The following is a 22,535-nucleotide window of genomic DNA, read 5'->3' as shown; positions in this document are numbered from 1 at the left end:
GCTGTGTGTCACTCGCGCACTCCATCACGACATCAAGACTAAGTCCGAGAATCTAGTAGCTTTGACTCTAGCGAGCACTGGGGATAACTGGGGTTTAACCTCTTGACCTACGTGTGATCTGGACATCTTCTACACATTCTGCTTGCCCAGATGGCTTCTTGTATCTGTCCCAAGCTAGAACCTCGCCTGAACTTTGTCTCCAATACCTGCCAAGGCGTACTCGGAGAACTGCTTCTGGGAAACGACGCTCTGCGCCTGGGCTTTCGTAAATCCTTTAGCTTGAGTGGCAGGATTGTATCCGAGACCTGTTTGTGCAGCGATTTCTGTGTCGGCTACAGGCTTGACTACTTTGCCATCAGCGCGTTTGTAAATGGTGACAATTGAGGCACCACCAAGGCCCAAATTCTGTTGAAGGGCGTATTTGACCTCTCGGTCCTTGATGAGTCGGTTGTTTGCCCAACCTCGCAAATGCCAGACCAGTTCAGCACACTGAGCAAGACCAGTTGCCCCTAGAGCTTATCGTCAGCGTGGAATAAGAATACTAAGTATGATAAGTTGAGCTTACCGAGAGGATGCCCCTTTGAAATCAAACCACCTGATGGATTGATCACATACTTACCACCGTAAGTGATTCCACCGGCACGAACAAGCTCATGAGCCTTCCCTACTGGTGCCAAACCGAGTGAATTGATCAGAATCATCTCATTTGCACTGAAACAGTCATGCAGCTCAACTAGACTTATATCGTCAGGGGTAATTCCTGCCTGTTTGAAGGCTTCTCTGGCGGCAAATTCGGTCATATGATAACCACAAAGATCCACTGCCGACTTGCTAAACAACTCCGGAGAGTCTGTTCCGAGTTGCTGTCCCGCTATTTGTATGGCCTGTGACTTTAGATGAGGGCGTTTGTCTAAAAAGCCCTGTGAGCAGAGAACTACAGCTGCCCCGCCGTCTGAGGTAGGGCAACACTGGAGCTTCGTCAATGGTTCATGGATCATAGGTGCATTTAAGATCTCTTCGAGTGTGTACTCCTGCTGAAATTGGGCGTAAGGATTCCGTTTGCTGTGCTCATGGTTGACGCGAGCAATTTCGGCATAGTCGTTCGGATGCGACCCATACTTCTCGATCTGTTCTCGAGCGGCGTTACCAAAGAGCTGTGCAGCCATGGGGGAGTTGGTGAATCCATAAGTTTCTTGCAGCATTGTACCGGTAGTTCCCATGGGACTTTCGCGGTCCTCCCAAAACCCTTTCAGACTGCCGGGGAACATTTTTTCAAATCCAACAACAAGAATGCAGTCGGCTGCACCATAAGCAATCGCTTGTCGGCCTAAATTCAAGCCGCTACTTCCAGTAGAACAATTGCTGTTCACATTGTAGATCGGAATTTGCGTCATGCCGAACTGGTAAAATACTCTCTGGGCACAAGTGGAGTCACCATAGACATAGCACCCGATACCTTGATCGACATCATCGTATGTAATGTGAGCGTCCAGCAATGCCTTGATACCAGCCTCAAAACCAACTGACGAAAAGTTAGTGGTTTCATGAATCAGGAATCACAGCATGAGGGATGCCACTCTCCCGTCAAGCTGGTCCAAGGAAATAAATTCACCTTCAGTGTCTTTTTATCGGGTCAGTTAGTATCTCATACGACTCCATCGTTGATGTTTGCAACTTACAATCAACCTTTCCTCGAGGCTTGAGGAACTTGGTCATACCCACCCCAATAACATGAACGGGGCTTGGTTGCTTTGGCATTGTGGCGGTGCTTGAGTGGTGAGCTGTGCTACTGTGGCTCGGGCGGTGTACAGTCTTCTACTAAACAGTGGATGAAAGACAACTTTTGGGTCTCTGAAGAAAGTCGGCTGTTTTGAGTGATGACACAAAGTTGGGAAGACAGCTGAAGCATAAGAACACAGGCAAACAGTTGATCCTCACTTGGCATGGGTCCAAATACCTCCTCGGCGATCATCGGCCACTCGGTTTCCCCGAATTATGATAATCAGAGCACGCAGGTACAATCAAAAGTAATGCTATCTACCCCTATTGCCGGGGAAACCGAGGCTCAATATTCTAATGGAGATACCCTTTCGATTCATCCAAATCGGCAAACACTTCATTATTGGAACCTGTGCCAGCATAATCTGGTTGCTGCGTACATGACCTACCATTTGGTGTCACAAGAGGGCGGTGATCTATTCTCCTGCTGATAGGTCAACGCCCAGCGACTAGACAGACCGATTGAGAACGCTTCGTGTGGAGTAGCTGCGTGACGAACTTCCTCAAAAGTGTGGATTTCCAAGCCCGAGGTCATTTTCATTGCCGGTCACAAACCCGCGTGAACTTCAAAAGAGTTAGCGATATGACCACCATGGGGTAGCTCAGTAGTAATCATCTGGATATGCAATCTCCAGATAAGCACAAGAAGGATATTGGCGCTCAATCAACCATCATGGCAACCGCGGATAAAGGCCAAGAGGTCACTGAGCATGAGCATGTGCCGAGCTCCCCTTCGGAGCCGATGAAAGTCGAAGTCGATACCGTGCACGGTGATGAAGCATTGAGAGTCATTGCCGGTTACAATGGCCCTACGGAATGGGACCCGCTCGAAGAAAAAAAGCTTCGAAGGAAGCTTGACAAGCGTATACTGCCCATCCTCATGGTCACCTATGCGCTCCAGTATTATGACAAAGGTAAGCATGATCTACACCAATATCCACAGCATCTTGTTTACAACTAGTGGCATAATGCTAGGAATGATTTCTGTTGCGGTAAGTCTCAGAAGCAACTTTGAGTGTAGACTTTTGGGGCTTATTTCCAGACGGGCAGGCTATATTCGGCATGCGTGAAGACATAGATCTCTCTGGTAACCGCTACTCTATGGCTGCCGCAATATTTTTTCTAGGGTTCATTGTTGGGGTCTATCCTGCCTCACGACTGGCACAGAAATATCCAGTGGAAAACGTAGCTGGAGGGCTTGTCTTACTCTGGGGAATTTGTTTTATCCTCACCGCAGCATGCACAACCTACCAAGGCCTCTACACTCAACGGTTCTTCTTGGGAGCTCTAGAGGCTGGTGTCAGTCCGATTTTCATGCTCATTGTCGGCCAATTCTACAGGAAAGATGAGCAGGCATTAATGATGGGGTGCGTTTCACGCTGTAAGGAATGTCACTGAAAGCTAAATCGATTCAGGGTGTGGTATTCCGCGTCGTCATTTATATCGTTCGTTGGTTTCCCAGTCACGTATGGTCTAGCCCATATCAAAGGAACACTCAAGCCTTGGAGGTATATGTATTTGTTTGGGGGTGCCGTTACGATCCTCTGGGCGTTTGTCATCTACTTCTTCATGCCTCCAGATCCCATTCGAGCCAAGGGCCTTAATGAAAGGGAAAGGTACATCGCTGTTGCTCGTCTGCGAATGAACAACGCTGGAGTTCGAAATCTACACTTCAAGAAGGCACACTCCCTCGAGTTGCTGAGAGATGAGAAGTTTTGGCTAATTGTGGCTATGGGCTACTTAAGCATGATTGCCGCCGCCCCAGTCACTGCTTTTGGTCCTATCGTTGTAGCCGGTGGCTTCCACGTTGGTGTGTTCAGGACTATCCTTTATCTCGCACCTGGTGGTATATTCGTCGGATTGGTCATGATTGGCACAACCTATTGGGCGTATAAGGTAAAGAACATAAGATGCATCATCATTTTTTGCGCTCAGATGGTCACAACCGTGTCGGCAACCCTGTTGTGGAAGTTACCACTTACGAAAGCCAGCCTCGGCGGACTCGTCTTCTGTATCTACATCTTGCCCGGGTTCAGTGTCAGCTGGGGCCTCTTGATGGGCCTTTCGATTGCCAATGCCGCTGGGTACACGAAGCGTGTCGTCAGCTCGTCAGGCATATATTTGGGATACTGCCTAGGTCAGATACTCGAGCTGTTGAACGTACCTCACCACTGTGGATTGACTGTACGTGATTTTTTACTGAGCCTAACCATCTCTTAGGTCAATTTACCGGACCCCTACTCTTCAAGGACAAAGATGCCCCACGATATGGGCCAGGTTTTGAGGCTGTTGTCGGGACTGCAGCAACAGCTGGAGTATTATCTCTGGTGTATATGTACATTTGCATTTGGCAAAACAAACAGCGTGATGCAGCGGGAGAGACCGAGGCATTTGATCATGCTTATGAAGACGATGTCACCGACAAGAAGGTATGATCAGGCAAAGCAATGCAATGAGGATCAGATTCCAATCTAATGGTGAATAGAACCCTCAATTTCGGTACGTATTCTAGCTTGTGACACGTCAGGGATGGATATACGAGCCACTTTGAAAGGTTTATGAGAATAGTGGAGGCGATTCCGATGAGAAACTTGACGAATATGTGTATCTAGTGGGACCTTGTTGGCCGAAAACGCTAAGGATAACCGAGGAGCTGGTCGCGCTCCTCAAAGACTGGAAAATGGAGCCTATCGAAGTCACGAATTGATGGATGAGAATTTCACCCAGTTGTTCCAGAAGATTTGCGTAACACGTCGCAGAAATATTATTCAACCTATATTTGAACTTGGAAACCTGTAAACAGCGCAGTCCTTATACCACACATAAGAGCATCTGGCTACTCCGCCGAACAACAGCATAAGACATAGTTGACCACCGTAAAGGTCAGCGGAGACTGAGATTGAGATAATCACACGAAGTGCCTTCAACACAAGCATATTTACAGTAAAGACACGACTGAGTGATGGCTCTCACTCGTTCGCTGGATGTGCGTTGAACTCAGAACTTGTCGGAATTAAGCAGGGATAATGCGATCTCAGCTTCCCGGCTTCAAGCACTCTCGATCTTCACCCTATCTATTCCCGTGCTGGGCTAAGAATCTGAGTAGTTATGGCTCGCTGGCTGTCTGTTGTCGAGTGATAATGTGGTCTTCGCAGCCGTCTCTTTCTCAAAAGTGACACTCGGCTGCTTTTCAATATCTATAGCGTTTCCACAAACCCCAGAATTGGAGTCACCCGATCGGGCCTTCGTGGCGAGATCCATCTCCTTGCTGCTCAGCGCTACGACTACCAAAGCCCATATGCGGGGACAGCGTGTTCATCGAAGCGCTTGTCAACCTATCATAGTCGCCACCCTCCTTGAAATATCCATTCGCTTCCCGCTCAAGTACGTGAATCTCTTCGTCTTTAATCATGTTTTCAATGACTTCGGCCTATAAGGCTGGGCGACTTTCAATGACGACAGTTCGATCGAAATGTTCCAGAGTACATGACAGCCCAGAATATCGTCGGTTTCCATGCTTAGTCTCACCAGGAGCCTTGGAAAGAAACCCTTCCTCTTATTATAATATATTGCATATTCTGCAAAGATGTGCTTGGCAAGCACAGCTTTGTTCTCGCATGAACAAGAACTTTGTCATTGTTACGCTGTTGAGCTTGTCAACCACAGTTGACAAGATCGCTAAGCAAGTGGGGCTATGCAGGTACATGAACGATAGCTCAAATTACAATGCTCTTCATCCGCTGTTTTTCAACTCCCTTCGCCACTGATCCGTAGTGGCGTCGATAACTCCTGCAAGAACATACGGAATCAGCATCCGGGCATGGATCAGATACACGGGCCAAGCATCCGGGGCATGAAATTGTCATCACAAAAGTAACCGGCCGGGCTCCATGATCCCGTCCAATACGAGATTATGAATGAACTACTCCCTTTCCAGCCTTGCAACGTAGCTCAGTTGTGACGTCCTCATCACAACCGAAATATCACCCATCGCCAATTCTCTTATAATAGGAACAGAGTTATACTTCCCAGGGGTCAAAATCAACCAAACATCAGCAATATCCCTTCATCAATCTCCTACCTTCGACAGATTCATAATGGCTCGTAACCTTGCGATCACTGCTGTTGACGGCTATACTGGCTTCACAATTGCCGACTATATCCTGCAGAATGACTCCTTCAGGAAGAAGATAGGGACTCTCACAGGACTCACATTGGCACCAAACTCTCCACATGCGAAAGAACTTGCAAAACAGGGTGTCAAGATTGTCACTCACAAGCCTGGTCGCCTGAAGGAGATGGTTGCCTTGCTAGAATCAACTGGCGCCGACACTATCTGCTTAATTCCACCGGCCCATGAGGAGAAGTTCGGTATTACCGAAGAATTGATCGAAGCGACCAAAAAGGCCAACGTTCCCAATGTCTGTTTTATCAGTACCGCTGGTTGCGATTTGGCGGACCCCAATAGACAACCAGTGTTGCGTGAATTTGTCGAGTTGGAAACCTTGGTCATGGCTGCCAAAGGTGATCCAGGGACCTCGACTGGACACTCTCCTGTCATTATTCGACCAGGCTTCTATGCTGAGAATCTCTTACTCTACAAAACTCAGATTCAAGAGGAACATTCTATTCCACTCCCAATAGGCGAGAACCATAAGTTTGCACCCATGGCTTTGAAGGTCTCTATATCTCTTGACTACTTTCTGCCCGTGATTACTAATTGATCGCAGGACCTTGCAAATGTGGCAGCACATGTTCTTACTGGTAAAGGAAAGCACGGTTTCAGTGATAAACATCGTGGACAATTAATGGTTCTTACTGGTGACATGCGAAGAATACTTGCAATAGGGATCGACTAACGCTATTCCAGGTCCACTACTCTGTGCAGGCAAAGAACTGGCAGAAGCGGCATCCCAAGCATTGGAAACGGAGATCCAATTCGAAAACATCTCTGAGTACGTCGCTCATTCCAATCCCCATTACCAACCCCTCTTGCTAAATTGTTGCTTCTCCAGGCGCGAGGCGAAGAAAGTTTTGACTGAACAGTCCTCCCTCAACCCAGCTGAGCTCCGGTATCTCTTAGAGTACTATGCATTGGTCCGTGAGGGCAAGACTAACTACATTTCCACCACTGCGTTCCATGATGTCACGGGTCAACATCCCCTTGAGCCACCAGAGTTCTTCAAGGGAATCAAGAACGAATTATTGGCCGCTTCCACACCCCCGAGCAAGAAAAGGAAGACGAACGGGCATTGAAAGGATACATTTCTTCGGTTTAGGTGTCAAAGCATGCCAAAATTTCGGAAAGGGGATTTGAAAATGCTTAACCGATTACTATCTCATAGCACAATATGTGTGTGTAGCGCGGAACATATCAGTCTCCAAAATCGATTGCCGGTAATAATTAGTGATTGGGTTTGTAGCGTTGGCTGTTGGCATGCCAGCCGGGGTGTCTACGGGTGTCAGCTCCCTACAAAGCAATGTAAATGTCAAGGACTCCATTGGAAGTCTTTGTTATAAGAATATTCTGCCTGCTAGACTCGTGTTAGACTTAACGCTCTTAAGGTCATATGAAGCTCGTATCTACATAATATTTGTGGTGGAACTAGATACGTGATTACCAAGAAGATTGGCCTTGCCAGGTCCATAGCTGACTTGTGCTTTGTCTGTCCTGCATGATTTATGATAATCCTGTACCCCACATAAGGAGGAGGAACTAGAGACCCCAAAAAGTTGATATCTCGGAACCGTTATACTCTATCCTATGCTTTTTTTAATGATCTAGAGCACAGTACTATAAAGATGAATTGTTCAGCAATGGCCCCAGTGATAACTAGAACAAGAGGCGTATGTTGAAAGCCCAAAACAACCGCTGGCTGATACACGAGACCAGCTGGTATGAGGGAAGTGCAGCTAGCGGCGCAAAACTTGGTGAACGATGATATTCGCCTTCGCGCCCTTCTCTAGCTCACAGACGTGTATGATACGGTCGTCCTGTATAAATCAGTATGCAACTCGCCCTGACTTTGCTCCACCCTGGTAGCCGCCGTGGAGATGCATTCGCGTATTTGGATTCCGGAGTAGAGATCTCCGCCATGGATCTAGGTCGTTGTTAAATAACGGATTAGAGGTGTCAGCCGACCACTTAAAGTCTTGCCACAAGGTTCTCGATCACACAAGGAATCGTTGACTATTAGAAAATTAACATTCAAAATATTGTTGGATATTTGTCGGTTAGCTATGAGCTGGACATGAACACAGTTAAATTACTGTTATTGATAAGCCGAGTTTGTAGGTCTATTTTAGGGTCGTCTTACAGATCCACCCCAGGCCGAGATCCATCATTACCACAACAGAGAGCAAGATAGGAAGCGCCTTACTAAGTGGTTCACGCACATTAGAAGTGGGGTCGAGTTAGGATCTCCCGGTCTCCTGAACTGGTCCATCATCCAAGATTAACGAAAAGTTATTGTGTAAATGATGAGGAAGAGGAAATACTAAAACGTTTAGATATAATAACTCAGAGAGCACTCAGTGAAGGCTCAGGAAGCAGAAGGGGAGCCGAGGTGATAAAAAGCGGCGAGCGGCAAATTATAAAGAGAGCCTTGATGACCGAGCACTAGTACCGGTCTTCGTAGTAAAGCAGCATGACCATCAAGAAGTCACTCAGCCTTGCGCCGACGAAACCAGTCTAATCTGGTCTAAATAAGCAACTTTCCCGAGAGGCGGCGCTAGTTTGCATTAGTCCTCAGGTATCAGACTTGCTGATTCTCGATCACCTGTTGCACCTCAACATTCTCCTTTTGATATTCGAGCAATCCACCATCAGGAGTTACCAACACGTCTAGTAAATCATCTTGCTGGAGGCACTTCGATGGCGCTGGGAATGCAGACAGCCAATGCCCGCTTCGTCTGTGGTCGATGCCGTCTAGCTTTAAACCTAGCTGCAAAAGGGAGACGGTTTGCGTCCACAGCTTTGGATTCCCCGGAGATCTACGATGTTGTCACGGTCGGTGGTGGTCCAGCCGGACTTGCGCTTCTTGCAGCGTTGAGTGAGTCAAATGAAAAACGTGAAATATTGGGTTGGGGATTTCTAATCTGATTCCAGAGGCTTCACCCGTTACGGCACATTTGAAAACAGCATTGATAGAAACTCAAGATCTAACTAAGACCCGCCAGTGGAGCTTATCAAAAGATCAATTCTCGAATCGTGCCAGCAGTCTGACACCCACTTCCGTGGCGTTTCTGAAAAATACAGGCGTCTGGGACCATGTCGATCAATCACGGGTCCATGCGTATGACGAAATGCAGGTGTGGGATGCTGGGAATGATGCGACTATACAATTCGACTGGCGCAGCGAATCACAGAGATATAATGCACCACCACAGACGGTTGCGACCATGACAGAGAACGCAAACTTGACTCGAGGCCTGCTTGAGCGTCTTGCACAGCTTGACGCAGAGACTTCACTCCTGTCAAGTACCAGTGTCTCGTCAATTCAACATGGAAAGGACGATCCGGAAGGAATTAATTTATCGACATGGCCTGTCCTAGAGCTTGACTCCAAAGGGGGCGCGAACGCAACTATGAACACCACAACCAAGACCAGCATCGCAGCGCGACTTCTGATCGGAGCGGATGGGTTCAACAGCCCAGTCCGAACATTCGCCGGCATCAACTCCAAGGGATGGGACTACAACCGTCATGGCGTGGTAGCAACATTGAAAGTACAAACCACCGAGCCAGAAGCCCAATCTTACGACAATATCTTCGATGATGAAGCTCCTTCCAACCGCGCAACAGCATACCAACGCTTCCTACCACAACTAGGCGGCCCGATCGCCATCCTCCCACTTCCCAACAACAAAGCCTCACTTGTCTGGTCCACAACTCCACAAAACGCAGCTTACATCAAATCACTCCCTCCAGCAGCGCAAACCGCCATGATCAATGCAGCGCTCCGCCTCTCGCAGACCGACCTGCAATACCTACTGACCCTCGACGCCTCCAAGCCAGAAACCCACGCCTCAGAACTGCATTGGCGCCTTCAACACACATCCCTCCCATCAACGTTATCCAGGTCCCCACCAATCATAACTGGCATCCAGGAGAACACCCTGGCCTCCTTCCCCCTCCGTTTCCGGCACGCCACAGCCCTCGTCTCCCCGCGTGTCGCATTGCTTGGCGACGCGGCGCACACGATGCACCCGTTAGCTGGCCAGGGCCTGAACCTAGGTCTCGCGGACGTGAAGTCCCTCACCGAGACGATTGCGTATGCCGTCGAGCACGGCATGGATATCGGGGATATGATGGCGCTGGAACGCTACTCGGCAGATCGCTTCGGGAAGGGCCTACTACTTTCTGGTGGTGTGGATCTGCTGAATTCGCTGTATCAGCTTGGTGGGAATGCAGAGGGCACGGGTCTGCTCGGAGGTGTGCTCAGTCGCGCGAGAGGGCTGGGAATGCGTGCTATTGACGCTGGATGGGTGCCGGGCCTGAAGGGGTTGATCATGAAGCAGGCGAACTAAATTGAGTCCACTTGAAGATGGGTGGTCGAGGCACTTGCTTCATAGCTTGTATTCCTAAATATTGCACTAGGGAAGAGACACACATGTCTCCAATGGACTTCGTTGTGGTCTAGATATTCTTGATTTTCTTACAGGCTTTCCTTTCCAGAAATCGCTGGTGGTCAACATCTATTTTAGCCTCGCTGTACTTTCGAGATCCACGCGCACGACTGTACCATATACCTAGCTTGACACCAGCGCCCGCCGACCCTCCATCAAAACCAACCCGAAATTCTGAAGTACATATTTCGCAAAAAGGAAACTTGAGATTAAAAACACAACCTGACTGCTGGTCAGACAATGTTTTTGTTTTCCCTTTTTAGGTAGCCGTGGTGTAGTTGGATCGAGGCTGGAGGAAGCTTATGTTCAAATCCTTGACCTCGCTGTTCTCGGACTTTTTGTGCACTATTTGGGAGTTTCCTTTCCAGGATTTGGTGCACAAAGAAAGAGGTACGTCCTATTTAAGGTTCGTACATAGCTTCTGTTTTATGGCCTGACCCTATCATCAGTCACGGATGTTGAGATGCAACACCGTAACCCCCATATTTTCCAGAGGGATTCAACCTTCACCACGTCCCCAAGCACCCAGCTCTACTCTCTCGTCGGTAAACATCTCTACCTTCAGAATATCATCTCTTGAAGCCTCCTCAGCACCCTGACCCTGCGGTAAGCGCTCCAGAACCAACCACAGTCCACCTGTGCCATGAGCGCCCATCGAAGGTTGAAGATCGAGATCTCCCACACGCAACCCAGAGGCAACACTACTGAATTCTTCACTATCAAATTCGCTGCTGGCGAGTATTTGCTTGTAAGGGCCCTGACCTTGTTCTAGTGTCATTTTGAAAAGAGACGAGGACTGGGGGATTAGAGGTCCATCGTGACGCGCGACGAACGTGATGCGAGTCATTCTTCCGATGGTCAGTGGTGCAAGGACTCGGTCGGTGTCTTTAGTGAACACGGCGGGTGAGCTTCGGATGCTAAGTCTCCCACTTCCATCGGCAGGCAGAGGTAGCAGGGGTGAGGCCGTGGTTTCGAATGAATACAGGTCCAGCGTGAAGTTTGCATGCTGGTTTTGGTCAAAAGTTGAGCAGATGATACTGTAACTCCCACGGTCTAATTCGGTCTCAACTATGGCACTGCCACGCCGATAGTCCCCTGAATGTGCTTGAACGTCCCGTAGCCTCAAGCGAGTGACCCGAGAACTTTCCGTGAACGCAACTAGAATTTTGACGTGGATCTCAGAGGGTGGCCCATCCATCTGCTTTTGTGTACTGTCAGGTACACGAAGTACGAGTGCGATCTTTTGTAGCCTTGTCAATGTCAGGCGGAATTGCGGGTTGGATAGGTAATTGGGTGAGTCCGAATTTCCTCCAGCCGTCGACCTAGTCCAAGCAGAGCTGATGGTAAACTTTTGAGGGTATTGGAGTTGGGCTTCCGCGAGTGTGACTTGAGATTTCGAGAATACGGACAGAGTAAAGTTCATCTTTCCAGGAGGGAGATCCTGAGCAACCGCAACGACCGTGTAAGGCATATTTGCGGAATTTTTGAACCTAAGGAGCGTATTTGGTGAGTCAACAAAGGGACCTCGGCGTTTTGCACCAGTGCTGGAGATGACTTTGTGTCCATTTCGTTCATAAAGATAAAGGCTGATGTAACCATTCTTTCCGGTCGATGCCTGTGTATAGTCACCAGTCCTGAAATGACGGGTCAAAAGGACCCAAACCTCGTCTGCTGTTGTTGATGAAACAGCAAATTGGGGATTGTCGACAAATATATTCTCCATTGACTTTGGCTCGGTTTGATGCCAGGAGAAGTGGAGATCTTGCCGATGGGAGAATAACCCTGGGTTCCAACTAATATACATATTTTCAAAGTATTGGAAAACATTATTGAAGTCCATCCAGAAAGTCCCCGGCATCATAGTCTCATCACTTGAGGCGGTGTCTGTCGAGGGTTCGTCCATGTGGTTTGGCTTACGTCGAGTCGCACCTTTCCAGACATCACCATCCGCCCATGGGTTCTTCACAAGCATCTCCCGTGCACCGTTGCTTGTAGCTATCTCGAGGATTGCATAATCATGTTCAGCAGCTAAACCGAGATGTCTCTGTTCACGACGAGGAAGCTTTCCGGTACCGATGGTGAGGAGTATATTGCCATCCCCAAAATGAGTAACGATTTCATTCCATAGTTGATCTGGTTCAACATCCTCATCGTGGAGGAATACTTGCTGCGCAATCCACCCAGTTAGGACTGCCAAATCTGTGCCAGAGTTGCTCCCAGGGAAGTCATAGCCCCCACGGACTTTGAGGTATGCCTTTTCCACCAACGCTGGCCATAGCAAACCTGGGTGTCGACGATCAATGACATGAAGCACTCGAGCGGTCTTTGACGTGGGCAGGTAATCATCTATATCAACTCTTCTCCAACAGCCATTAAAGTATAGCTTTAGAATATACTTTCCATTTGGTGAAAGAGAAATTCGATCGTTTGCATAGTCATAAGGGTACACAATGGACCGTAGGATCTAGAAATGAGTTAATAGGACTAGATGGAAGGACAACGCTCCTTTACCTTGGGATGGCCCCGTTCAACCCGAGAGGTGCCCGCGCACAGGCTTGCAACAACAGAACAATCAGAAGTCATGTCCTGAACGAGATCCATTTCCTCTGGAATATGCATCACTGCTTCAGCAGGAAATGTATTTCCTACCGGACTAGGTCTGATTGAAGCCAAAGCATCTTGTGGTCGTTTCCAACCATCAAAGGACTCCAATTGCCCTGGTGATAGAGGCAGAGGGGCGACGTCTGTGAAAGGAAGCTCAGCTTCGTTCAATCTGAACTCGTCGAGAGCAGGAACATCAAGCCATGGCTTGAAGACGAAACCGTTCAACTTTGACCCCTCGAGGATGATAATGTTTTCTCGCGTCGTGAGTTTTCGGGTAGAAGATGGTACCTTGAGGACTGATGACTTGCTGGTAGGTCTAGGAGAAGCATCTTGTGCACTTTTGAGATTTTCAGCCTTTGCAAGTAGTTCTTTGCATCTCGTATCAATCCTCTTGCGATCTGATGGCTTGTCGGTCAAACTCAAGGCTTGAAAGTACAGTTCGGCACTTCTGATGGTAGCCTCAAGAGCAGCCTTATTGGTAGATTTGGTGTTTATAGTCTTCTCGATGGACCTAGCTTGTTCCTCAAGGGCAAGTCTTCGTGTCTCCATATGAGCGACTGTGAGTGTACGAGACGAACGGAGGACGTGACAAGTGTCTACGCTCTGGTAGCCCGGGACTCGTGATCGTATTCCGGCGGAGTATCCAGCCACGATGGAACCAGCGATTGACGCTTCACGCTTGAACGCTTAGCCGAAGCAGTCGTGGCCCCAGATTACATAATGCGGCCTAGAATCGGAAGAGGCCCGGAAATGAAGCAAAGTGGCAGGGCATGTCGAAATCCGGGAGTTGCGATTGCCTCGGCTGTGGAGAGAAACATGGTAGAGAAAGAGGGAAGCTGCGGCGTCGACCATGACCGAACTTGAACCCTTCCCATTCCTACTCTCCGTATCTCTCGGGCAGATGAGGATCTGATTTTAATCCTGGTCTCGTCGATGCTCATTTCATGCACACCTTTTCACGCTTGATTTAATTGTATCTATCCCCTTCAACCTTCCACCTCGCTCTCTCCCACCATTGCCTGTCTTTTCCTCACCACCTTGCCCTCACCGTCAGACAGCTCAGCAAGTATCTTTACGCTCAGTCATTTGGTTCCTCGGCTTGCTTCATTATAACCTCCGAAGCTCAATTCCTCCACCTTGGGTCTCCTACGTCACAACTGTCACAAGTGCATACACTTGAATAAAAGAGGGGAAAGCAGTAGATATCCTCACCAATACACAATCAATAGCCGCAAATGGCTTCAAATGAGTTGGCACCGTGGGAGAGTGCCGTCGCGGGTGCCACGGGTGCAGTACTTGCAAATGCTCTAGTATACCCACTCGACATGTAAGTCCACCTCGAGATACCTCAATTGATAACTTTCCTGCTAATCAACTTGCAGTGTAAAAACTAGATTACAGGTACAAATCAAGAAAAAGGACCAACAGGTCGTCCATACCGCCGAGAACCATCACTACGACTCTACCCTCGACGCCATCAAGAAAATCATCGAGCATGATGGCATAAGTGGTCTATACTCTGGAATCAATGGGGCTCTAATCGGAGTGGCCTCTACAAATTTCGCATACTTTTACTGGTATAGCGTGGTTCGGCACTTATATACCAAGTATCAGAAAGTTCCTGGACAGCATCCTGGAACTGCTGTGGAATTATTACTCGGTGCCGCGGCAGGTGCTGTTGCACAAATATTCACCATTCCAGTTGCTGTCATTACTACGCGGCAACAGACACAACCCAGAGGCCATAAAAAGGGTCTTCTGGAGACTGGTAAGGAGGTGGTCCAGAGCGAAGATGGCTGGACCGGTCTATGGAGAGGTCTCAAGGCCTCTCTTGTGTTGTGTGTCAACCCCGCCATAACATATGGCGCATACCAGCGTCTAAAGGACGTTATTTTCCCAGATCGTGTGAGGCTACATCCTTCGGAAGCCTTTTGTAAGTCGTCCAGAAAATTCAAGCTTGGCCATGAGCTATCGACTAACAATGATTTAGTTCTTGGAGCGCTTTCCAAATCGATAGCAACCTTGACTACACAGCCATTGATCGTGGCAAAGGTTGGTCTCCAGTCACGACCTCCACCAGCCCGAGAAGGCAAGCCGTTCAAAAGCTTCGTAGAAGTCATGGCTTACATTATCGAACATGAAGGCCCCCTTGCACTATTCAAGGGCATTGGCCCTCAACTTCTCAAGGGCCTATTGGTGCAAGGTCTACTCATGATGACCAAGGAGAGAGTGGAGGTTTTGTTTGTGCTGCTCTTTGCCTATATCCGAGCAACAAAGGCAAGAAGATTGAGGGAGGTGAGCGAAAAGCTCAAGGCCTCGGCTGCACCAGTGACGAGCGATTTGAAGAATCGTGTGATGCCCGTCGCGGAGAACATTCTCGAAAAGGCCAAATCCGCTGTTCCCGTCTCGACCAAATAAAGGCTCGGGCCCTCATTAGGCAAGAAGAGATATCTCGGTCAAATGGAGATGAGGCTTTCATGGCGTGACCAATCATGAGACCAAGGCCAGTTCATAGCTATCAATCTCTGCATCTGGGGAGACACTGGACATAGAATACGGGGTTCCGGGGCTAACTGGAGGCGGAGGCAAGGTTTTGGAAAAGGAGGCGAGCAGAACAATGGTTCCAGCATTTGCTCGGTTGCATGGAGTTTCTTCGGTCAATGTATGTTGGTCTGGTATCATGTTCTATTGCCGGTGGCAGTTAGCAACATGCCCTCCAGCTTTGGTGATTGTACAAAATTCGTGGATCACCCAACTGCATCTTTCAGTCAATACTCTACCCTGTGATCGTTGAGCACGCCGGGCGACAGGCTAGGAAACACCGTGCGTGATCCACGAATTCTGTCCTGCACTGGGCGCTAGTGAGAAGACCGAGAGCGAATTGTACGACGCACACTGCGATGATGACATACACGATTGCCTTTGCCATTCTACTGTACAAGTCTATTCTATTTGTGGAGCATTTCAACCATCCATCTATATAGCATACAATGAGAAGAAAACCATCACTGGCCATGATCAACCACAGGCACAGCGCTCCTTTTCATACAAGTCGTGATCCACCAGCAAGTAGTCTTTGAAAAGACGAACCAACCCGTAAGCCACTCATACAACAACACTTATCTTATCACGCGCGGAGCATCTTCTTCTGCACGCCCGTCCGTGTCGCTCTCCACCGGTACTGCAGCTCCCACTGCTCCGGGCTCATCTTGCTGAAGACAGCGACGAAGCCGCCGCCCACGATCTTCTCGCCGATCTGTGGGCGGCAGATCATCACTGTTTCTGGTGGGGCTCGGTGTTGAGATGGAGTGGAGGGTGTTGGTGAATCTGATAAGGAAGAGGAGGACTCCGGGTCTAAAGTGTCATCAATGACATCTGTCGTGTTTGTGGTGGTGATACCCTCCTCGTCAGGCATGATCTCGATGTCGGTTTGCTCCTGTTCTGCACTGGCCTCGGACATCTCTGTGGGATCTGGCTGTTCGGTAGTTGCTAGCGAGGCAGCAGCAGCAGCATCCCTGGCGATTGTCCTTGGTGTCACAGCCCTGACGGTCCAGATGCGTCCATTACTGATTCCTTCGCCCAACTCGACCACCGTGTCGACATTCAGCCTCAGGTCGCGGTCCTTCTTGATCATTTTCACACACTCGCTGACCTGCGTGATGGAGGGCACGAAAATCACCACTTTCGCGCCGTCGTGCATCGCGGGAAAACACTCCTTCAGCCGCTCCTGCACGTCGGGTAGGTCGAGGAAAACGTAGCTCAGGAACGGGGCATGGTCCCTCTGCGCCGTTTGCGTCGACAGCCATGCGCTCAGGTCTGACTGGTGGAAGTCAATGTGTGGCCAGTATTGGCCTTGCCGATAGCCACGAACCACGGTTTCGGCGTGTCGGCTCGTCTTCCTGATCGCTTCGACACTGTGAATTACTGCGCGGCGTGTGCGCTTCCATTCTGTCCAGGCGCGGTTTGGGTCGTCGGGGGTTTCGGGGTTGGGCTCGGTGGTCTCCAGGGTGGACTGGGTGCGGTGTTTAGAGGGTGCAGGTTTGATGACTGGGAGGTCTAATGGGGGTGGATTGGCCGTTGTGATGGCTCGGGCGAGGTGTAGGCTTAAGGAGCCATGGCCAGTTCCAGAATCGAGGATTTCGAGGGGTGGGGTTGTGAATGTCTCATTTGCGTCGTCTTCGGAGCGGAACGGTGTGGTGTGGATGTCGAGGAGGGAGACGATGGTCTCTGCGTATTCTGAATAGATCTAGGGGTATATAGGTCAGTGAGACGTAGCCAAGAGACGTGGAAAGTAAGGATGCTTGGCTTACAGGAGTGACCAGTCTCGGAGTCTGGGAGATATACTGAGTGATGGTTGGCCGGCTTATACGGAACAGTTTGTCTTTGCTTGAAGACGCAAAGAAGGGCTTGGAGGCTTCCCGGCCTATGATATCGTTGTGTGGTATATCACCGCCACGGACCGGAGTCTTGCCATTTTTGATTAATGGTTTTGATAGCTTGGTGCCATCGACAATGACTCTGTCACCCTCTGTGCAAGAAGTGTCAGCCAAAACGGATATAAGACCGTACGTGAGAGAGTAACTGCACTTACCTTGAAAACGACTGAGATCTTGGGTCGAGAGCAGTCTGCTGGAGAGGAAACGAGTGTCATACGATTGAGGACATCTCGAGAGGTTGAACACTCTTTGGAGTGATCCAAACACCACCTTCGACATAGAAGACCACAGCCAACTCCGTGCCGTCTTCAATCTCTCTCCTGCAGTTACACCAGATCATGCCAGCGAGAAGGAATCTCCAGCATCCGAGATTCGTTTTCCCAGCCGGCTACTAACAGTTTCTTGGCGCCGAACCCCAGATTCTGGAAGAAATGCATTAAGCCTCATTGGGAATATCCTGTCGATCATTCAAGTTGGGACTGCAGGCTGCGGCTTCAACTTGAAAGAAAGAAGTCAGGTCCCTGCGTAGATCATCATCCCCCTCTCACCCTCAACCACCTCCCCACAGCGCATTCCCCCAGGCGTTAGGTTGCTATACGATACCCAGTCAACATGAGTTCCTAGCATCCCTACCATTCATCATCTTGTCGAAGAGAGATCTCATCCAGAAAGAGCCCGCTGGAGCGAGTGCTCTTGAGGAGACTCCCCCAATGCCAGCATGACTCGGCGAATAGTGAGTTGTTCATCTATTCCTATTTCTCGAACTACAGACTCACACAGCGTCCTCCAGGTAAGAACCGGCTTCCAGCTCGGCACTATCACCATCATAGTTCTCACCATCCTTCTCTTCCTGGACAACCGATATCGAGTATTGCCCACATCAATCCACAACCACCTGCCAGCCCACCATCCTGGTTTCGTCGTCACCGATTTGACCGTCGTGACATGTTCCTCCATAAATCCTTTCAGTCGGTGTAGCCTCGACGGCGAATACTGGCATCGCATAGACAAAGACCTTTACCTGGGTAAAGGCTACGTCTCAAAAGCCTATCTGCACGTCCAGCGAAAAAAAGAAGACGAACTCCTCCCGCATGAAGAACTTGTCTTCGACGTCCGCGTCGGCCGCATCCAACCATCGTCCGCCGACGCCACCTCCAAAGAGGTCCGGTGGGAATCACGGCCCGCGGGAATATGGATCAAGAAATCCTCGAAACGACACATCAACGATCCCGCCAAGGTCGTCACTGGCGTCGATGTTCTTTTCGGCGCCGATGCCGCTGACCCTCGCTCCAACTGGCGCGTTCAGGATATTTCTCTCTTCATCGACTCCAGTGGAGGCAACACCCCAGAACCGCGCCTGACTATTCGCAAAGGGCCCGCCATCAAAGTCGACAAACCCATCCCGCGTATCCACAAAGATGGAAAATTCAAGATCATGCAAGCCGCAGATCTACACCTGGCGACGGGCTTCGGGAAATGTAGACACGCTTTACCTGAGGGCCAGCCATGCGAGGCGGATCCGCGCACGCTCGAGTTCGTCGAGCGCCTCCTCGAGGACGAGAAGCCGGACTTCATCGTCCTGTCAGGCGACCAGGTCAATGGCGACACTGCTCCAGACGCCCAAAGCGCCATCTACAAGTACTCGGAACTCTTTGCGCGGCACAAGATCCCGTACGCGGGCATCTTCGGAAACCACGACGACGAAGGGAACCTCAACCGCGCGGAATCCATGGCGATTATGGACGGGCTTCCTTTCTCCATGTCGACTGCAGGCCCCGAAGACGTCGAAGGGGTAGGGAACTACGTGGTCGAGATTCTGGGCCGGGGCTCTACCACCCACTCCGCACTCACGCTATATATGCTCGACACGCACAGCTACTCGCCGGAAGAGAAGAAATACCACGGGTACGACTGGCTGAAGACGAGCCAGATCGAGTGGTTCAAATCGACATCACAATCACTGAAACGCAAGCACCACGAATACACGCACATACACATGGATCTGGCGTTCATCCACATCCCCTTGCCGGAATACCGCAACCCGAACTCCCTGACGTGGGTGGGCAACTGGACCGAGCCGCCCACGGCACCGACATACAACACGAACTTCAAAGACGCCTTGGTCGACGAGGGCGTGGTGATGGTGTCTTGCGGCCACGACCATGTCAACGATTACTGTCTCCCAGCGACGGGCAAGGACGGCAAGACGCCCGCGCTGTGGATGTGCTATGGTGGTGGCGCCGGGTTCGGTGGCTATGGTGGCTACTATGGCTATCACCGTCGCATCCGATTCTTTGATTTCGACATGAATGAGGCGAGGATCTCGACGTGGAAGCGCCTCGAGTGGGGAGACACGGCGAGTCGCTTTGACGAGCAGATTATTGTTGATGGTGGGAAGGTCGTGGTGGACATGTAATCCTTCTGCACGTGGGATGTGATCGAGAAAGAGAAGGTAAAAAAGAGTCCATCAGTCAGTGCAACGAAGAAGATAAGTGTATAGAATATATGTATTACTGTTTTTGCTTCGCGATACGTGTGGTGTTTGTATTTCTCTCTGTTCCCGCGGTTCGAAGCTACCACCATTTCTCACACAGGACTCTCTTCTCATCCATGCCCGGGGCATTTTTCAGCAGCTCGACATATTGGTCCGTCATGGTGGGAAGGCCACAGACATAGACGACAGTATTGGCCCGACCGTCCTCCGAACCCAGTGCCTCCAACAGGTCATTCTGTGAGATCCTTCGTGAATGGACTGCCATGTTGCCAGGCTTCGGGGCACCAACACTTGACGGCTCACTCGTCTCGAAGAACGCGTATTGATAATCCACTTGCTGCTGATGGGTGTTCCAGTTTTCCGCGATACTCTTCAGCCGGTTCTCGAAGAGGATTTCCGCCGCCTGGCCGTCGGGGTTCCTTTCTCTTCTCGACGTGTAGAGAACGCGCACGTGCTTGGGCATGCCGCCCAGGACTCGGGTTGTGCCCGCCTCGTTCAGTGTGGATATCATGCTCATGATCGGGTTGATGCCCACGCCGCCGGCGATGAAGACCACGCGATCAATGGATTCGCATTCGGTGCGTTTCAGAGTCATGGGCGGATAGACGAAATTGCCGCCGATTCTGAACGAGAGGGTGGAATTCAGGATCTCCGACTCCGGGCGCCAGAGGAATGCGGCCGGTGGATTGTCCGGCGAGATCTGGATTGCCAGTTCGATGTGTGGATCTTGTTGGGCTTGGGAGGAGGCTTGGGGTGGTGATGTTATGGTGAAGCCACCCACCACGTCGATGTTGGGGACGTAGAGGTCGACATATTGACCTGGGAGATGTCGTAGTGGTGGCTACTAGATTTGTGTCAATTGAAACCCAGTACCAGTACAGAGCAATTCAACAGGTAGTCTTGCTTAAGCTGGGTGTTTCATGGAATTGGAATTGGACCGGGCTATGGGTAAGGTCTTGGGCAATCATTCAACGATATCTTGCCACGTATCTGTCTTTTAGGAGAGTTCCAGCGTGAGGGATTGGAGGAAACAGGCCGAAGATAAGATCCTGGAGTAAAGAACAAAAGGCGCAAAATAGGGCTCGTGAAGCACATACCCCATCTCTTGGTAGACTGAGTCTCAACAACCGGATTTTTGGGTTGACTTGTTCTATCTTACTCAGCCTCGCAGACCACACACCTTTCTGGCGAGGGTCCTCTGCTGTTCTGATTATATGTGGGATGGTATCTTTGACCGTCGCCATCTTTCTAGTGGATGTGTAGTAAACGGGCAATTGATGGGAGAAATGGAGAGGATACGAGTAGTGGAAGCGGATGTCTCGAGTGAATATTAGTCGGTGGGGTAATTTTGAAAGAATCATTATTTAACCCTTGATTGCCATTGATGAAGGAGTCTTCAGTCTTTGCAATTCAAGCATTTCTGGACTTGGTCCTCAGGTTCACCAGAGAGGAGAACTGTACGAAGATGCTGCTTGTTCTTTGAAGTTGGGGAGGAATTGAGTGCCATTTGGTCACAGATCCCCCACCTGCCCCGTTGACAACTAATACCTGCGACAAACATATCTATATGAGTTCATAAGAGCTCTCAGCGATGCCATGAGACAATGAAATATTCTTCTCTGAAGGTGTAAATCACTTAGGAATATGCCTCGGACTAATTAGGTAGAGGCAAAGTTGGTAAACGTCCAAATGTATTATAATTGAAAAGATATAGAGCATATACCAACAACCCAGATGCTGACATATTAATCACGCCATTCACTGTCATGGATGCCCCTTTTTCCATTTTCAGAGGTATTGTTAAGCTCAAGGATTTCTTCTTGTTTCGCATCAAGCTCATGGCCAGTGAGTGAGGTAAGTCTTTGTAGAATTTTCGAACCCTACTTGAACTAATCTCTTCGCCAGCACCACTTTGAGGTGTGTTGCATATTATTGATCTATAGTGAAAGTCTGTGTTGGAATATCAAGTCTCAAGCATCCAAATGAAAGGATTGCAGGTAGGGAATGGCTGTCTAATGCTCATCGTGTCAGGAAGTGGTGGAAGGTATATATGCCTGTTTATTAGCAAGACGAGCAGAGATAAAGTCATCATTTCAAGCAGGGACCGTGGTCCTGTGATATGTTTCTCCATGCGTATAGAAGGAAGGACATCAAAAAGATGTTGGTGACACTTAACTTTGATAGTATCGTTATTGCTTGGACTCGAGTCTGGGCATTTAAGACAGCGACGACACCATAAATCAAAATACCTTCTAGGAAACCCAAAGATCATCAATTTGGAAGTTGAATAGTAAAACTATACGAGGAGGACAAATATCTTATCGGGTTCGTGGCAGTAGCTGAATAGGGTTGAGGTATGGAGGGTGTCTGTAAGATGAAGTCGCAGGCGGAGCTCCAAGGCTGAGTCTGCACCTAGGGTGAAAATTTTTGCATGTCGTCAAAAGCTGATCAACAACGTTGTTGAGAAGGACAATAATGTTGTGATATATTATTGGAAGGTGTCCTCAGGTATTCTGCTGTTTTCTTTTCGATATCACTCCATCTATGTGATAGTGGGTTGAAGATATCAGAGCTAGTGCAGGAGGCACTACCGA

General features: G+C 49.5%; 8 protein-coding genes across 8 annotated transcripts; 4 read left to right on the top strand and 4 right to left on the bottom strand.

Annotated features, from left to right (window-relative positions):
• Positions 1 to 174: 174 nt before the first annotated feature.
• On the bottom strand, positions 175 to 1,758 carry LTR84_003697 (uncharacterized protein; the record flags this gene model as incomplete). Its single annotated transcript, XM_064847281.1, has 4 exons — positions 175 to 509; positions 566 to 1,522; positions 1,613 to 1,621; positions 1,680 to 1,758. The coding sequence occupies 4 exons, from the start codon at positions 1,756 to 1,758 to the stop codon at positions 175 to 177; spliced, it is 1,380 nt and encodes a 459-aa protein (XP_064705002.1).
• A 643-nt stretch (positions 1,759 to 2,401) lies between these two features.
• Positions 2,402 to 4,486, top strand: LTR84_003696 (uncharacterized protein; the record flags this gene model as incomplete). The annotated part of the gene is made up of 7 exons (XM_064847280.1): positions 2,402 to 2,693; positions 2,755 to 2,771; positions 2,830 to 3,146; positions 3,195 to 3,916; positions 4,000 to 4,208; positions 4,265 to 4,278; positions 4,348 to 4,486. 7 exons carry the CDS (start codon positions 2,402 to 2,404, stop codon positions 4,484 to 4,486), a joined length of 1,710 nt encoding a protein of 569 aa, XP_064705001.1.
• Positions 4,487 to 5,876: 1,390 nt separating this feature from the next.
• On the top strand, positions 5,877 to 7,035 carry LTR84_003695 (uncharacterized protein; the record flags this gene model as incomplete). The annotated part of the gene is made up of 4 exons (XM_064847279.1): positions 5,877 to 6,458; positions 6,510 to 6,543; positions 6,650 to 6,734; positions 6,795 to 7,035. 4 exons carry the CDS (start codon positions 5,877 to 5,879, stop codon positions 7,033 to 7,035), a joined length of 942 nt encoding a protein of 313 aa, XP_064705000.1.
• Positions 7,036 to 8,653: 1,618 nt separating this feature from the next.
• Positions 8,654 to 10,308, top strand: LTR84_003694 (uncharacterized protein; the record flags this gene model as incomplete). Its single annotated transcript, XM_064847278.1, has 2 exons — positions 8,654 to 8,831; positions 8,888 to 10,308. The coding sequence occupies 2 exons, from the start codon at positions 8,654 to 8,656 to the stop codon at positions 10,306 to 10,308; spliced, it is 1,599 nt and encodes a 532-aa protein (XP_064704999.1).
• Positions 10,309 to 10,906: 598 nt separating this feature from the next.
• LTR84_003693 (uncharacterized protein) lies at positions 10,907 to 13,560 on the bottom strand (the record flags this gene model as incomplete). The annotated part of the gene is made up of 2 exons (XM_064847277.1): positions 10,907 to 12,871; positions 12,919 to 13,560. 2 exons carry the CDS (start codon positions 13,558 to 13,560, stop codon positions 10,907 to 10,909), a joined length of 2,607 nt encoding a protein of 868 aa, XP_064704998.1.
• Positions 13,561 to 14,246: 686 nt separating this feature from the next.
• Positions 14,247 to 15,429, top strand: LTR84_003692 (uncharacterized protein; the record flags this gene model as incomplete). Its single annotated transcript, XM_064847276.1, has 3 exons — positions 14,247 to 14,338; positions 14,394 to 14,944; positions 15,002 to 15,429. 3 exons carry the CDS (start codon positions 14,247 to 14,249, stop codon positions 15,427 to 15,429), a joined length of 1,071 nt encoding a protein of 356 aa, XP_064704997.1.
• Positions 15,430 to 16,138: 709 nt separating this feature from the next.
• Positions 16,139 to 17,662, bottom strand: LTR84_003691 (uncharacterized protein; the record flags this gene model as incomplete). The annotated part of the gene is made up of 3 exons (XM_064847275.1): positions 16,139 to 17,257; positions 17,322 to 17,537; positions 17,603 to 17,662. 3 exons carry the CDS (start codon positions 17,660 to 17,662, stop codon positions 16,139 to 16,141), a joined length of 1,395 nt encoding a protein of 464 aa, XP_064704996.1.
• A 2,358-nt stretch (positions 17,663 to 20,020) lies between these two features.
• On the bottom strand, positions 20,021 to 21,185 carry LTR84_003690 (uncharacterized protein; the record flags this gene model as incomplete). The annotated part of the gene is made up of 2 exons (XM_064847274.1): positions 20,021 to 20,782; positions 21,039 to 21,185. The coding sequence occupies 2 exons, from the start codon at positions 21,183 to 21,185 to the stop codon at positions 20,021 to 20,023; spliced, it is 909 nt and encodes a 302-aa protein (XP_064704995.1).
• Positions 21,186 to 22,535: the final 1,350 nt, after the last annotated feature.

The sequence above is a fragment of the Exophiala bonariae genome, assembly GCF_035927105.1.
Source record: "Exophiala bonariae strain CCFEE 5792 chromosome Unknown scaffold_17, whole genome shotgun sequence".
In the NCBI taxonomy this organism is placed as follows: Eukaryota; Fungi; Ascomycota; class Eurotiomycetes; order Chaetothyriales; family Herpotrichiellaceae; genus Exophiala; species Exophiala bonariae.
The sequence above is the reverse complement of the archived record's forward strand: the minus strand, read 5'-3'. Positions and strand labels throughout refer to the sequence as shown.